The sequence below is a fragment of the Pleurodeles waltl genome, chromosome 8 (genome assembly GCF_031143425.1).
Source record: "Pleurodeles waltl isolate 20211129_DDA chromosome 8, aPleWal1.hap1.20221129, whole genome shotgun sequence".
In the NCBI taxonomy this organism is placed as follows: Eukaryota; Metazoa; Chordata; class Amphibia; order Caudata; family Salamandridae; genus Pleurodeles; species Pleurodeles waltl.
In genome coordinates, this window is record NC_090447.1 from 246,634,381 (window position 1) to 246,651,941 (window position 17,561).

The 17,561-nt window shown below is 40.4% G+C and overlaps 1 protein-coding gene across 1 annotated transcript in view; it reads left to right on the plus strand.

Annotated features, from left to right (window-relative positions):
• The window catches only part of TMPRSS15 (transmembrane serine protease 15), a 1,384,111-nt gene that overhangs the window by 599,077 nt on the left and 767,473 nt on the right, over positions 1–17,561 (plus strand). Inside the window, exons 9-10 of the mRNA XM_069204099.1 lie at positions 7,092–7,201; positions 10,063–10,197. Coding sequence (XP_069060200.1) covers positions 7,092–7,201; positions 10,063–10,197 — 245 coding nt within the window. The remainder of the gene's footprint in view (positions 1–7,091; positions 7,202–10,062; positions 10,198–17,561) is intronic.

Sequence of the window (17,561 nt, forward strand, 5' to 3'; positions counted from 1 at the left end):
AGGTTAACATGGGGTCTACCTTTAAATCTGATTAAAGTGTACATTTCCTTTGGGAGCGAATAGACATTTGGAGTTTGGGGTCTCTGAGATCACAATTTAAAAATACATTTTTTAGTAAAGTTGATTTTAAGATTGTGTGTTTGAAAATGGCGCTTTTAGAAAGTGAGCATTTTCTTGTTTGTACCATTTCTGTGACTCTGCCTGTTTGTGGATTCCCTGTCTGGGTCAGTTTGACAGTTGGGCTGGTTGCAACTCACACTAGACAGTGACACAAAGGGAGCTGGGGTGTAGTCTGCATTTCCTGATGAGCCATCTGTGCTAGGAGGGAGGAGAGGAGTGGTCACTCACACCTGAAAGGGCTGTGCCTGCTCTCACACAATGCAGTCTCCAACCCCCTGGTGAGTGTCTGGGGTACCTGGCCTGGGCAAGGCAGGATTTCACAATCTTTGAGAGACTTTGCTTTGAAATATGCCTACTTCAAAGGAGAAAATGGGTATAAGAAGGACACCCAAAACCACAGACTTTGGAACACTTCTGGAAACCAAGAGGAACCTCTGCCTGGAGAAGAGCTGAAGAGCTGAGGAAGAAGAGCTGCCCTGCCTGTGACTGTGCTTTGTGGAGCTATCCTGCAGTTGCTGCTTCTGCCAGAGTAGGAGGGCAAAAACTGGACTTTGTGTGCCTTCCATCTTGTGAAGATCTCCAAGGGCTTGATTTAGAGCTTGCCTCCTGTTGTTTAAATTCTCAGGGACAGCAAAGACTTCTCTCTGCCAGCACCTGGAGTCTCTGGAGAGACTCCTACTCTGCCCTGTGGTGCCCATCCAGTTCCTGGGAACCTGAAAGGAGAAGCTGGCAGCCTAAGAGGAAGAAATCCACGCAAAGAGCACTGTGCGGGGAAAAGATCGACGTGACTCTGATCTGCAGCTGAAGAAACTATGTGCCGCCAGCTCCGCAGCTGAAAACCGGCATTCGCCGGAAACGTGACCGAAGAATCAATGCACGGAGCAGGAGAAACTACGCGCATCATCGCTGACGGAGGCTGGGAGATCGCAATCTGTGCTGCGTGGTTTTTGGATCATTGTGCGGCTGGACTTCCAACGCAAACACCGCTGGGCGTGTAAAAACAACGCAAGGCCTGCCCGGACCCAAGACTGCTGACCGGATCAATGCATTGTTCTCCTGCGGAGAAAAGAAATGACGTACCCCGACCCAGTGAAGGGAGAAATGACGCAAGATCTCGTGAGTGAGTGAAATCGATGCATCGCAAGCCGTTTTTGACACACACTCGCTCATGGAGGGTTATTTTTGACGCACCCAAGGTACATTTTCACACTAGCAGTGTTAGTGTGTGTTTTAACTTACAGAAATACTCTTTTTGCTTTTCAATTGATAACTTGACTTGTGTAGTGCTGATTTTTGTCATTTTGGTCTTGTTTTGTTTAGATAAACGTTTCCTATTTTCCTAAACCTGTGTTGTGTCATTTTGCAGTGTTTTGATTAAGTTACTGTGTGTGTTGGTACAAATACTTTACACCTAGCACTCTGAAGCTAAGCCTACTGCTCTGCCAAGCTACCAAGGGGGTAAGCAGGGGTTAACTGAGGGTGATTCTCTTTTACCCTGACTAGATTGAGGGTCCTTGCTTGGACAGGGAGAGGGGGTAACCTGACTGACAACCAAAGACCCCATTTCTAACAACAGTATAAATAATAAAATGACTGTATACAGTTATAAAACAACATCCACAGCAGTAACAAGCAAGTAATTTCAGAAATAGACGTCCAGAAGACAGCTTGATTTATCCCCTAATTCCAATTTTGAATGTGGTCAGTAAAGAAAGAAATTTTTTGCGAAATATCATCTTCCCATTTTCTGAAGATATTGAAATTTCCACAACAATACTAACATTTTGAAGTTAAAAATAAGACCAGTTTCCCCAAACAGACAAGTTTTGTTTGCATGAAAAACATATTTTCCTAAAATAAACACACCAGTCATACATTTGGTGCTTGGTCTACTAAATATGAAGCCAACAACAACACAAATGCAGTCAAATGTACTGTATACAAGTTTTCACAGACCTTCCACAAAAATGTAATAATGGCACATAATAGAATGGCGAAGTTGTTATAAATTCAAGTTGGATGGCCTTATGACAGACTGGGGCTACTGGATCCATATTTTAACAACTGGACACTTTTAACTACTGGCGTTCAAGATCCTCCATATCTTGGACTAGCCATGCAGAGATCGAGTGTCATAGTAAACTTAGGGCACATTTTTAACTAGGTTTCCATGGCTGACACAGTAACAGTGCACCCACTTACTCATGATACACTGCTCCATGGCTATTGGAATCAGCCACACCATCCTTCACAGTACCAGCGCTATCTGGCCAGGTTTATGAAGTGGTAGAGAGATTTCTCACAGGTGAGTGCAATGAGTAATTGCACCCACCTTCAGAAAATGTCCGGGGGGACCATGGAACCTGCTAATCCCATTCTTCAGGGGCTACTTATGGAGGTGCATTGATGGGACACCATCTCTTTCTGTTGCACAGTCAGTGTACCTCCTGACAGTCACTTTTACTCTGCTTCCAAGTCCATAATGTGCACTAATGCAGAATCAAATTGACTATTCACAATGGTGGCTAACACATTTGAGTAACTTTAAGACTTTGTGTATTCTTAATTTTCAAAGTAAAGTTACTCAAAAGTGCCCACTTACATGCCTATAATCCATGAAAAAGGGTGCGGAACCAAATAAATGAGTGTAGGTTAATCCTGTCAAAAAGGACCAATAGTAAGTTTGGCACCACACACTGCCAACCACTAGTACTACAACACCCTCCCATAGACAAAAAGGAAGTAGAGACTTAAAATAAAACCATGTAGAAATTAATGCTAAATTAGATAAAATTATTTAAAATAGTTAAAAGCAACTACATATATATTAATGCTAAACAATTTTAAAAAACATATTTATTATCGAATTGTAAAATATTCTAACAGGTTTGTTTAAAAAGTATAAATTGATGTAACAATATTTTTAAAACCATTTTTCAATTACTATTCATTATATACATCAGTTTTATTGATTACCAATGCATAATAAAATATATTTTTCTTCTTAAGGTATGAATTTATTTAATAATTTAAACTTTATTTTTTTAAAAACATGTGTTTAATTTAACAGTTATGTATTCTGATCTGCATTTGAAATGCATATATACAATTATTTCATATTAATATTTAATTTGAAAATATTTTTAATCTTAATACATAGAGGACCATATTTATACTTTTTTACCGCCGCATTTACATCATTTTTTTGCGCAAAAGCGGCGCAAACCTACAAAATACATTTGTATAAATACGGGCCATAGTTCTTTGCTTTAGTTCCCCCATTTTGCCATGCAACATTACAAATTTGGTTGTTTTTTTGTTTTGCTTTACAAATTATAAAAAATGTTCCTTAATAAGTGAAGAATACTCTTGTCATTCCAAAGTCATGCAGCTCCATCAAAGTGGTCCAGGTAAAAAGGGGAGTACAAAAGTGTTAATTTTCTAATAATTTTAGCAAAGTGTAACAAACTGCAGAAATTGTGGCATTTAGAAGAATGTGTTGCTATTGTTATGTCACAAAAGGCATAAGAATAGTAATATGTTGTGTTAGACTTGGCAGCCTTAGCCTTGTCGCTTCTAAATTTTGCTGAATTCATTTTTGTTGGTCTAAACCACTGTTAAATTGTTTGTGCTCTCTCCATAAAACATGTTTTGATTGATATATAACTAATTTGCAAATTTAATATACTGATAAGTCCCTAGTAAAGTAAAGTAAATATTTAATATACTTATAAGTCTCTAGTAAAGTACACTACATGTGTCCAGGGCCTGTAAATCATTTGCTACTAATGGGCCTACTGCACTGCTGGTGCCACCATTTAAGTAGCACTTTAAAACCTGTCCCAGGCCTGAATGCAGTGTTACTCCTCCATATCAACTTGGCATTTATACCCCCTTGCCAAGCCTTAACCTCCCCTTTTTAGTACATATAGGAAACCCGTAAGGTAAGCCCTTGGTAGCCCATAGGGAGCACACAATGTAATTGAAAGGCAGGGCATATACTTTAAATTTTACGTGTCCTGGTAGTGAAAAACTCTCCAATTTGATTTTCATTACTGTGAGGCCTTCCCCTCTCACATGATACCATTGGGGATTCCTTATTTCAATTCATAAACAGTAATTCCTGATTGGGAAGGGGCAGATTTGTCCTGTTTAGTACCTATGGATTTGTATTGATAGTTCCGCTTTAACGGTAAACAAAAACAGATTTGTTGTTATGATTTTGAAAATGGCACTTTTAGCAAAGTCACATTTTCCTGCTTTCAGTCCTGTGTGCATGTAGTCCGTCTACAATGTACTTCTGTGTGGGTAACAGCTGGGCTTTGTGCATTCCCTCTAGACAGCAACACTCAAAGGTAGCTTAGTGTGACTGATGGGCCATCCAGGGCAGGGCGGGAGGTGGATGCTGGCTATAGCCTCACATTTACACCTGAATAGGCCTTGTCCTGTCTCCACACAAAGGACTGCTTAAACCACCCCCTAACAACTCTGGAGCCAGAGCACAAAGGGAGAACCTCTGTGCACCTCAAAGCCATTATTTCATATCTCCCCCACTTCAAATGCACCACTGGGTATAAGAACTGAACTTCTGACCCTACCAACTCAGTATAATTTTGGACCTGTGGAAGGACTGCTGTGCTGCTACAAGGATTGCCACTCTGCTGGACTGCTGCTCTGGAACATCTGCTTTTTTACAGCACTGACTTGCTGCCTGCTTATTTTCTTGCCTGGGTGAGGACTGGACCCACATCACATGAACCCAATACCCAGAGTGACTTCAAGGGCCAGCTGATTAGTCTCCTCCTGTTTCCTGAAGTCTCAGGGGCACAAAAGACTTCTAACTCATGTGCTACAGCCCCTTGACTCTGCAATCTGTGAGTCGTGCCCTGCCAAGTGGCACCAATCCAGTCCTGGGCCCTTGGAAGTGGGTATAAAGTGCTTCTTCAATAATAATCCCTGATGTCGTTGCAGATCTTGGAACTGGAGCATCTCCATCAATGCTGATGCATTGCTGCTGCTGCAAGGATCGAGGATATTGCATCACCGATGAAGTGGTGCATCGCCTCCATTTCTGATGCATCTCCAACTTTGTGTGGCTCGTAGCCAACATATCGCCTTCATCCTAAGGATCGATGAGGAAGCATCTCCTCCTCTGCTCCTTGCATCTCCTCCAACGTCAAAGAAAACAAGACACTTTTCAGCGGGGCCAAGGCTGGTCCCTGCATCTGACCCATGCTCCATCGCAATCGACCTGAACGTTTGGATTTGACCCGCTCTAGCACAACCAGTTAGCCCCAGTTGGTGCTTTATACATTTAAGTTTATTATTTAAAAATTAATAACTTCATTTCTACTTATTGGATTTTTGTCATATTATGGTATTGTTGTGTTCATTATGTTTAGCTCTATTTCCCTAACAGGCGAAGTATCTTTTTGTGTGGTTTGTTCACTGTTTTACATTTTGAAGTGTTGTACAAATACATAACACATTGTCTCTCACATTAAGCCTGACCGCTCTGTGCCAAGCTACCAGGGGGAGAGCACAGGTTAATTTAGGGTGTGTTTGTGACTTACTCCGACTAGGATTGAGGTTCGTGCTTGGACAGGGTGCATACCTTTGCCAACCAGAAATCCAATTTCTAGCATGTTGTGATGGACCTCACTGTGATTCTAAATTTGGGTATTATTTTTAAAATAGAAAACAGTCTTTTACTGAACTTAAATCATTTTCCGACTATAGATCAAAGCACATTTTATAAATGTGAATGATCATTTGTGTGGCAAGTGCTCAGAAAATATTTAACGAAAAAAAATTGAAGGTCTGTTTAAGAAGTGAATTGGTAAAATCAAATCTTTAGGAGCACATGCTCCTGGATTTGCAAGAGAATCCACCAGCAGAATTTCCTCCACCATCTACATCCTTCCAACTATGTGAGATAACATGCGTGATAGTGATGAAAACCTTGAGGGATAGAGATCTAGGAAAAAGGAGGTCTTGGGAATAGAGAATTTTGAGATGATTATTGTGGAAAAATACATCCTCAGAATGACTCTATTATGATAGGGAAAACAAGGGGACAGGCATACATGGGTATGTAAAGAGGTTCAAGGGACATTGTCACAGACAGAATCTCACAATGAGCAATATTGGCCAAGGAAACATCAGACACAGCAACAAAGGCACATTACTCTCCAGGGAAATTAAGCCTAAGATCAACTGAAATTGTGCAAGATGGGGACAGTTTTGATCTAAATAGAATGATAGGGTGGAGTAAAATGTCTGGACAGGATATTTCCGTATCAAACTAGATCCATGACAATACACCCTAGATAAGAAACATAAGATTCTCAAGAATTTCACTGTACGGAATGACATTTACCCACCTACTATATTAGAAGGGCACAAGATCCATTCCTCCTTCTTATCAATGCTGCCATAGCTTATACAGTCTATGTGGTGGTCCTAGGTACCTGTATTTCTGCTGGGAAACACTGCACAGAGACAGCCCATTAGTCACTTCAAATGGACCACTGTTACATTGGCAGGTTATAATGTCTGCCATGTACCATACAGAAACATCTTCATAAGGTACCCCACACCCTAACCACGCTCCTTCACCAGTGTGGTTCAGGAATGAAATCTTCCACTGGAGACCCTCTACTGGAAGAGTCACTAATGAAGACCAATATCTAGGCACATCACTAAGAGGCCTACCATTGTAAAAACATGTAATGTACAAATAAGCAGTAAAGTACCATGATATATGTATTGCCTATGGCGAAGGAGAGTACCCATGAGGCTTCACCCAAAGTTGGCACTTTATCAAAGTCTGAGCTTTTTCTCTTATCATCAATAAGAGCCCCTAAGAATGTTACACAGTAGTTCATAATGCAGAGTATGTGTAAACTCCATTGCATTTAAGCCTTATCTATAAAAACCCTAATACTGTTGCTAATTCTTCTTGTTTGCAGAGTAAAGGATGGCTTTTCAATTAAAATAAACTTCACTTCATTTAATGTCCCATATTATTCAAGTACTCTTTACTTGTATGAAGGCATTGGAAAAAATAAGACTCTAAGAGGTAGGTATACCATGTAATTTTCATATTTTTTTGTCAAGTTTTCTTAAGGTAATTTATAGGCATGTTCAAGCTTTCATATATTTCTAAGTTTTATTGTGAAATAACTTTGACCATTTCCTTGTCAGAAAGTCATAAAAATGACCCTGAACTTTGAAATTACTTAATTACCTTGTTCTCTACTAACTTTAATTATTGCTAATATATTTGATTGATTGGAAAACTGAACATGGAATTAGCACATCACTGACTTTCATTCTTATGGCTATAAGAAATACTTTAAGAAACCTGACGCACTTTCTGAAATTGTTAGCTGAATGTTCTGAAATGTAAATGCTAAAAATTGGTATGACTGCTGGCAAAAAAACTAGTGTAAATGTGTTAATCTCATGGCAAAATTTAATTTGTGCAATTTGCTGTCCTCTAAATGCACATAAGGGAGTTACCAAAGGACACAAATAAAGTTTGAATCCACTTTGTATTGTTTTAAATGGTCTACATTTTGTATCATTATGTACATAAGGAGGTGTGATTGGAAATTTGCCAGCAATGGGGCTGTGCTGCAAAATCTGTATTACTGCTCTACAAACTTTAAAAATATTTATATAATTTCTCACTCATTTTGCAAGCCTTCATGTGGGTTTTACTATTAACTATTCAACAGTGCCCCTCTCTACCTAAGCCAGAGTTGTGGCTATGGTTACTATGATAATGTGCATACCCTCCAGACCACTTCTGCGGCAGCCTTCTCCCACTGGGTTTCAAGCCAAATTCACTAGGAAGACAAAGGGAAGCAGGCTTAGCTGTGAGCTGCAATCATTAAGAATGACACTCTGATAAGCACTCTACAAGTCTAGTGAAAAATAGAACTGACTTTTGGGATTACACTAATGCTGGACAGGTTTTGCAATGATACTTCTACCAGGGCAAATATACAATTACTGCATTTGTACGAGCCAGCCAGAGCAAAATGTGAATTTTGCACCAATAAGTATGAGTATGTCTTATTTAAACAATCCCCAGCAAAACCCCTAAATACTTAAACATGTAAAACAAAGATTAAAAAGTTAACTTATTAATTAATGATAATATATATATATATATATATATATATATATATATATATATATATATATATTGATAGCCAATCCAATGCTTAGTAAAAGCTACATCCCAAATTACCTATGTAATAAATATTTTAAAACTTTATGGAATATGTAGACACAAATATGTAAAAAATCAAATTCTTCAATTCAAATAATTAAGAAACCAATAAACCAACTACTTAAATATATATACACTAGTATATTATTATTTAAAAAAAATTGAAAATAAATGTTACAATTAAATGAATAATTACTATTAAAATAATGCAATATATTAAGACTCCAAAATAAAGTAGGATATTACACTAAACCACTTTTAAAACTAAAACATTATGTTAAAAAGTAAAAACATACATACCTTATTTTGATATTTTTGCCCATGATATTTTTATAGTCATTATATTTGTACCACAACATTATGGTTGCATAATAGTTTTTGAATCAATATTTAAGTGGAAAACAATCCAGACACGTAAATTGCAACACTTCAGTGAGAATTTACTTATTTTGGTAGACCAAGATAAATAATTAAATGTACTGAATCTGAGAAAGGTCAAACAGATTTGAAAACTATAATTTGCATGTGTTTTATTGTGTTTTGCAAGAGCTACTTATCAGTAATTGGATCAAGATGAAGCTGACCTTATTTGCTTTTAAGTGGCTTGCCTCTTCTGCTTCCAACTACAACTTCACTTCAACTTAAATATCAAGATTTTGTGAATCCTAGATTATCCACATATGTCACTTGCCGTTATCTTATAAAAACCTTTTGCTATCAAGTCCACACTCTCTGCAAAGTCTCAGATACTAGTGTTCTGCATCTTGGTACCTGTTCATTCAAACAGACCCAGTAGCTTTAAAAAAAAACAAATGTTGTATCTTTTAATAAGACCCCTTTAAAGCCCATTTGCCATATTTTGCACAGTGTTGTCTTCAAACAAATAGGTAACTTCACCAAAACAAACTTGTTCTTGCTTGCTCACTCAGTTCCTCTTATGAAGTTACTGAATTACTGTTAAATAGATTCACATGGAATAATAACCTTTCTTAAAAATCAGAATTTGCCATTATCATTTGTCAGATACTTGTATAATAAACTTATGTTTCTTTGATAAAACCTGAAAGATAAACTCCTAAATAGTAAAAATAAAATCAAGAAACACCTCCATGACAATTATTGTATTATAAAATGATAAAAGTAGCACATGTGAGTCTGAGACGAGAGGCATGCCAATGTCACTGAATAACTGACTGGTCATCCTTTGAACATGAGCAAACTCCAGAGCTTTAAGGAATCAAGCACCCGAAGCCAAAATCAATGGAGGAGTCTGCCTAGCTCTGCAAGTTCCCTCCTTTTCTGGTGATGACCTGGAAGGGGAACTGTGAAAACTGTGATGAAACAGTAACTAGATAATGCAGTGCCATGGTAGAGCCAGATATGGGCATGAATCAACAAGTTAAGCAAAAAATAAATGGGAGGCATATCAGGTGGGGCGTCTTAGCCTGTTGAAATGAAAGAAGATCAACATTTGTCTTGTGCTGCAGTCACTATTTTCATCCTGGTTGATTTGTCCATCTGCATCCATCATTTTCAATTGAACCAATTTCTCGTAGATCAATCTGTGATATTTGTAAGCCTCATCACATATTCACATGTGGATTACAGTAAGTTTAACTTTTGTGTGAAAAGCATAACCCTGAGAAAATTGTGCAAGATTTAATAGTGATTTTATGTTTCGAATCACTTATTCTTTCTAGCATCTCTCTCGGACAATAATCCTGGCACAGTGCGCATATTTACCAATCAAGCGACAGCGGAGTTTATTACAGATGCTTCCACTAACTACAGTTTCCAAGCGATGTACACTGTATTCACCACAAGCGATATTAGCAGTAAGTGTATATCTTGCAAATAGTGCATCCAGAATCATTAAATGATGTGTTTCTACTTTAAATTTTAGTGAATCATTTTGAAAACATTAAGCGGTTGATTACGAATCTGGCGGACAGAAAACTACCTCCACCAAACTCCCGACAGGGTGGTCACTCGACTACGTAGCAACCTCCCCACCAGAGCTATTATAGGTTTCCTGCTAGGTCAGCAGGCGGAAACCTAATTTTCCACCTGCTGGCCTAGCGGGAAACAGGCTACAGCATTGCCTATGGCTTGTAATCGAGCCGGTGGCAGTGCTGTCGCCTGCAGGGTGCATCATCACCCTTGCAAGGTTTACTGTCTACAAATCAGACAATGAGCATTACAACAGTCTTGGCCAGGGGGCCTCCTGCACCTGTTCTCTGCCAGCCTTTTCATGGCAGTGCTACCGCAATGAAACCCCTGGCAGAGGACGAAATCATAATCCCGAGGACTGCCCTGGTGGATGAGGACGTCTGCCACTGCCAGAACACCAGGATCTAATATCCTGGCGTAGCTGGTGTTTCCATGGTGGTCCAACCACCAGGGTTGTAATGTGGCAGTCTGCGAGTGTGGCAGTCTACAGACTGCCACACTCATAATGAGCCCCAAATTCTTTCATTTGGCTGCTTTAATTTCACACACTACCATTATATTTCATTATTTTTGTGAAGTTGGATAGTAATATAAAATTTGGGTACTGGATCTTAAATGTTAATTTAGGCACTGGCGGTGGGCAGCAGAAGACCACCAGCCAAACTTAGAGGTACCCACAAGGCAGGGAAGGTTCTCAGTGCTTTCATCTATGTGGCAGTGCCACAGAAAAAAGTATAGGTTTCTGAGTGGATACTGTGTTTGTTGTGCCCTTTCAGCAAAATAGTTTTGTTTTTCATGAATCAAACTGTCATAGTTGGAGTTTGTTTCCTTTAAAAAATAGCAATGCCCATGAAAAAGAAGAAGCTTCTTTCCTGCACAGAAGGTCATTGTGTTGTTTCCATACCTGAGATCACCATGTCTCAGATGGTGATCCTAGTAAGAGGAAATGAGTGATGACTCTGTGGTGGATAGGTTTTCAGGCTAACAATTTACTTCAGTGGAGCCAGTGGGGCCTCTGCCATTCAAAGCTAGTGCTACCAAACGTCTAAATAGAGCAAGCAAACCACTTGTTTGACAGGGTGAGAGAACTGCTGACATACAGCAGATCTTCTTTGCTAGACTACATTGACCCTCTTGATTGTCTGAACTGTCTAGAGAGGACAGCTATGTCCCTCCTTTTACACTTCATGCCATTTATATCACAGAGGAAATGCTGATATCAGGGATGGTAAACAAATGTGTTGTCATTGACATACTATTCTCTCTCTATTCTCCAAGTTCAATTTAACTATTTAGTTCCAACTAGGAAAATAGTCATAAGTGGGTGATTTGTAGATGCACTGCCTGAAACAGTGAAATATGTGGTAGATGCAGATTATTAGTTGAATTTAGCAGACTATGGAAGGTATCATTTGGCAAACTTCATTGTTTGGTAATAATAAATAAAGATCACTCATAACATCTACTGTGGAAGGTTAAAAGATTGAGTTACAATTGAGGAGATCCGAACCTTTAGTCAGCAGGCAACTAACGTGTCTCTTTTTCTGGTGTTTAGCTCATATGACTGTATGAGATCCTATTACCTCTGTGTGTACCCATGCAGGCTTTACCTACCAATGCTCTCTTTTTAAATCTTCCCTGATGACTGAGGTTTGTATAGTTTCCTTAATCAAGTTTTCAGAACTTTGAGCTTGTAGAACCTCAGTGATGAGGGACAGTTTAACACCCCATGGTGCAAGGAGCTAGGTAATTATGTTTGTAATTATCCTCTCTAATCTAAGCAGACTTGTTTAAGAAGTGAGCAAGTTGTTATAATCTTGAAATCAGTAGAGACCAGCTGATTGATAGTCAGTTTATTAGCAGACTCCTTGCATAGCACCTTCACTTCTCACTGCATCTGACCATACAGTACTTTTCTTCATCAACATTCTAAGGTGCACTCCGGGATGTACCATTAGTCAACATTCCGAAGGAAGGAATGGAGTGCACCATTTTACTACTGAGACTACTACAATTTGAATTATATGGAACTGGTAATGGGACAATGGTTTAGGAGAATAATAACAGTAGTATATATAATTAGGACAACATACTATAATACTTATGGTTGAGTTATTTCAACAATAATATTATAACACTTCCCCTTCCCCACCAATACATAATGGAGAAGGACATGACATAAACACATGTTACAGTAGGACGTTTTCTTTATCATATATCCAGGAAGTCCTCCACCTGCACTATGAACTTGCTACCTATTAGGATCCTTGTCGCTCCTCTCCAGACCATTGTTCTGACCTACTGGGGTCGACCTGGGTGGCAGTTATACGGTCCATACTCCATACACAACCATCTTCCAAGGTTACCACATTCTTATGTACCTTAGTAATTCTTAACGGCTGGGAGAACCGGCTTCCCTCCTTCCGAGTAGATCCTGGTAGCTTTATTCTGATCCATTGGCCCACCCTCCATTGTTTGCTCGAAGTGCCCATTTTGATGTTATACCAATTCTGGTATTTCCTCTGATTTTCTCTTACCTTTGTCAATACCTCTTTACGATGAACACTAACAGGCTCCCCTCCTCCCAACCAATTCGGATTTAACTTGGTGCCTGGTTGTCTACCTTTAAGGGATATAAAAGGGGATACTCCCGTGACCAAATTGGGCGTGGTGTGATATGACCATAGCATACTTTCAATTGCGCTTTCTCCTGATACTCGAGATACACTGGCTAACTGCAAACATTCCTTGATCATCCTGTTGACCCTCTCTACCAGACCGTTTGCTTTTGGGTTGTATAAAGCTGTCCGGTAATGTTTGATCCCACTGACTGTCAAGAACTCAACCATGGGGCTTGAAGTGAACTGTACCCCATTGTCTGTCACAATGGAGCTTGGAATACCTTCACGGGTAAAGGTTTCTTTAAGGAATTGTATTACATCATGTGTGGTTACGTTATGTACAGCCTTGGTCATTACCCAATGTGTGTGATAATCCACTAATACAAGGATGAACCTGGCTCTTGATCCTTGGCACGTGAGAGGTCCTATTATGTCTAACCCAAGTTTGTCCCAAGGTTTGCTGGGAACCTCAACTGGAGATAAAGGAGCTTTGCGCAAACTCCTGGTTTTGTCACTCAATGAGCAATGGGTACAATCACGTACAGTATCCTCAACTAACCTGTCCATTGTAGGGAACCAGTAGGAAGCTCGCAGTCTGTTTTTAGTCAAAGTTCTTCCTAGATGTCCCTCGTGTGCTAATCCTATTAGTTTTTCCCAGAGTGCTTTGGGGGGAACAATTCTCCCCCCTCTCATTACTAGGTCTTTGGTTACGTGAAGTTCAGAACGTACCTCCCAATACCCCTTTATTTCCTCATCAAGTTGTCGACAACTATCAGGCCAACCCTTCAAAATCATATCTTTCAAAGTTTGCATGATCCTATCCAATGTTGTAGCCGCGACCCATTCTTCTTTGGTAATACCTGACAGCTCTACATGAAGCACTGGATCAAGGCCCTCGTTGGTTTCCTCCTTCCCTTCCTTCCTGGGTAGTCTCGAGAGACAGTCAGCTACTATATTTCTTTTGCCAGGGACATATTGCATGTCGAAATTGAAGCCTTCCAACCCCATAATCCACTTCGCAATACGAGGGGTGGCTTGGTCTTTACCTTTAACAGTAAATAATGTAATAAGGGGTTTGTGGTCTGTTCTAACCACAAACGGCAATCCCCATAAGAAGAATTTGAAATGATTGATGGCCCAAAAACAGGCTAACGCCTCCCTCTCTATCGTGGAATAATTAAGTTCTGCTTCTTTTAATGATTTGGATGCAAACGCTACGATCCTCTCCTGCCCATTTATACATTGGGACAAGGTGGCGCCTAAACCTTTTCCACTCGCATCTGTGGTGAGCCATGTCTTCCTGGTGGTGTCAAAGTTTCCTAACATAGGGCAATGGACAATAGCTTCTTTGACCTCTTCAAACGCACTCTGACTCTCTTCATTCCACACAAAGGGTATGTCTTTCTTTAATAATGCTCTCATAGGAGCAGTGACTGCTGCAAAGTTGTGAACAAACTTTGACATAAACTCAGCTAAACCAAAAAATGATCTCAACTCATCTTTATTGGTAGGAGCTGGAGCTTCCTTCACAGCCACTACTAGATCACATTTGGGTTCAACCCCCTCTTTACTGATTTTGTGTCCTAAGTATTCCACAGATTCGACCCCCAGTTGACACTTTTCCTTCCTGATGGTCATGCCAGCCTTATCTAAGGCTTGGAATACTTCTCTTAAGGTTGCATTGTGTTCACCTTCCGTACTTCCATAGACTAGTATGTCATCCTGGAAGCACATAACTTGCTTGATTTCCTGCAAGATCTTCTGCATGATTCTTTGGAATACCGCAGCAGCTGATGCGAGGCCAAATGGCATCCTGCGATATCTAAATGCCCCAAATGGAGTTATAAAGGACGTGAGCGAGCGTGATGTAGGGTGTAACTCCACCTGGTGGTATGCGGAAGATAGGTCGATTACGCTGAAATGTTTCGCAGACCCCAACATGCTTACCATTTCATTTATTTTGGGTAAGGGAAATCTATCTACCCATATATTCGCATTCAAATCCCTCAAGTCCACACACAGACGAATGCCTCTACCATTGGGTTTCCTTGTGACCACAATTGGCGCCAACCATAAGGAACTTTAAATCGGTTCTATAACTCCCAATTTGACCAATTTGTCTAATTCTTCCTTCAGAGGTTCCCTCATTAGATACGGGACAGATCTCACTTTCTGTACTACAGGTGTAGCGCCCTCCTTGAGTTTAATTTTGTGTTGGAAGTTTTTCAACAACCCTAATCTATCTTCAAACAGCCTTGGACATTCCTCACAAACTCTTTCACAAAATTTCTGCAAACTTACTAGTAACACTTGTTCAACACCATTGGGATCCAGTTTGATTCCAAGCTCCCTCTGGTGCCTCCATCCCAGTAAATTGGATCCCTTCTCAGTAATGTACACCTCTCCTTTCGTGTGTCTGCCCTTGAACCTAATGTCTAGTTCTAGCATCCCCTTAAGAGGTATTGGGTCGTTGTTGTACCCACCCGGTTTAATGTCGGCTGAGTGCAATTTGTAACCACGCATTTGGAACTTGTCAACAAAAGTTTGATAATTCAAGAATGTATAAGGTGAACAAGAATCGGCATAGACTTTCACCGCAACATCATCAAGTTTGATGTCACACACAGGATAAGTGTTGCTGGGGTCTTCCATCCCCTGCTTACCCTTGACTTGCAGAATAAACTTAGTTCCTAAATCAGTGAATTCTTCTACCCTATTTATTTTCTTCTTGGAGTTCTTATCATTTTTGCACACCCTCGCATAGTGCCCTTTTGCACCACACTTCCTACACATACAACCACGCGCTGGGCACAAAGGACTATTGGCTAGATGTTTGGGGTTCCCACATCTGAAACATCTCCCTTTAGTTATGTCCTCATTAAGATTCCTCCTTACCGTGGTGGCCAACACTACTGACTCTTCATCCTGACTGTCCACCCTATCATCCTTTGTATTGCTACCTTTTATTTCTTTCACGCTATCTACCTCAGGTGTGCTTTTAATCTCTCTCATACATTCTACTGTATGCTCAATACTCCTTGCCATATCCACAGCTTCTTTCAGAGTAGGGTTGTGAGTCAGGAGTTTCTCTTGCACCCTTGGGCTATTTGTACACCTAACTAATTGATCACGGATTAACGAGTCTTCTAGGTCCCCAAAAACACATGTTTGGGCCAGCCCTCGCAAAGAAGCTATGTAGGTTCCTACCTTTTCATCTTTGGCCTGTACTCTACTGAAAAATCTATGTCGTTCTAGTACAACATTAACTTTGTGCCCAAAATGACTCTCCAACTTGTACAACGTTAGTTGGAAAACATCCACATTTTCTCCATCCTCCTCTCCTTCTTCTTCATTGACTGTTAGACTCTCATATACTTTTCTACCCTGTATTCCTATGTTGTGTAATAGTATGTGTTGCTTCCTTAATGCTGTAAACTTTTCTCCCCCTATAGCAATTAAGTAAGACTCAAACAAGTTAGACCATTCCTTCCAAGGTAATAATGGTTCACCAATTTCGTTTAAGAATGTGGGGGGGTTGAGACATCCCCGCAGCAGCCATGTCATTCACTCTTATTTATAGTAAAATAGGTAATAATGTTATTAAATAGTGTTGTATTGAGTGATTTCTGCTTCTTCCCCAGTCCCTTTTTCCTCAGTACACTCTCTTGGCAACTGTTGTACACTATACGGAATAAGTTAGCATTAATATTACACAATACACTCTATAATATACACTTGCAATGTATTCACAGTCTTAATAAAGTCTGCACTCGTGTATAATATGAATTCCACACCCTACACTCTTATTTTGAAGTAGCCTAAACTCAAAAAGGCTTTTATTTTGTAGAGCGTTCATCAGCAGGGAAGCTCGCTTCAGCCTGGAGGATTACCTCACTTCACCAGTCCGATTCCCCAAGGTCGGGGACTTCCAGGGCTTTGCCGGTAAGCTCCCGATGCCTCTTTCCTTCCTCTTCCTTCGTTCGCGCTTATAGCGAGGGCTTGTAGTGCTGAACTCCCCTCAGTGCTTCATATATTGGCGCTGTGCTCCTCACTAGTTAGCACCGTACCGGAACGGCCACACGCCACGTTTCCACGCCGTGCTGCGACACCTTGGGCTTATTCCGAACGCTCGCGCTCCGTGCCTCAGAGCCGTTCTGAGACGCCCGCGCTACTCGGAAACTTCCCCCACCTCAACTTGGTGTCAATCTGAGACGCCGCTTCAATGCGCCGATACCACAATTAAGGACGTGTAGTTTTAATCAGCCAGCGTGAGGCCGTGTATTCTCACCCGGCCAGTGCGATTAACATGCACTGTGTTAACTGAGGTTATACTGAGCGCTTACACATCAACACTCTGATGCCAATATCTTCACCCAGCTCTGGCACCAGTTCTAGGTAAAGTTCTCTTCAGCTTTACACCTCTATGGCATTCAGTCAGGTTAAATGTTAATTCTTCGTGGCATTAACCATATAACACTCACAATCAAGCCACATAACTCTTCGTACAGCGTCTTCCCAGTATAGCATACTGAATTGCTAGACAGCCATCACCAGCGATTGACACTTGAGACGATCGCGTCCTCAGATGCTCTCTGCCCGCTTAAGACACACAGGCGCTACTTGACTGT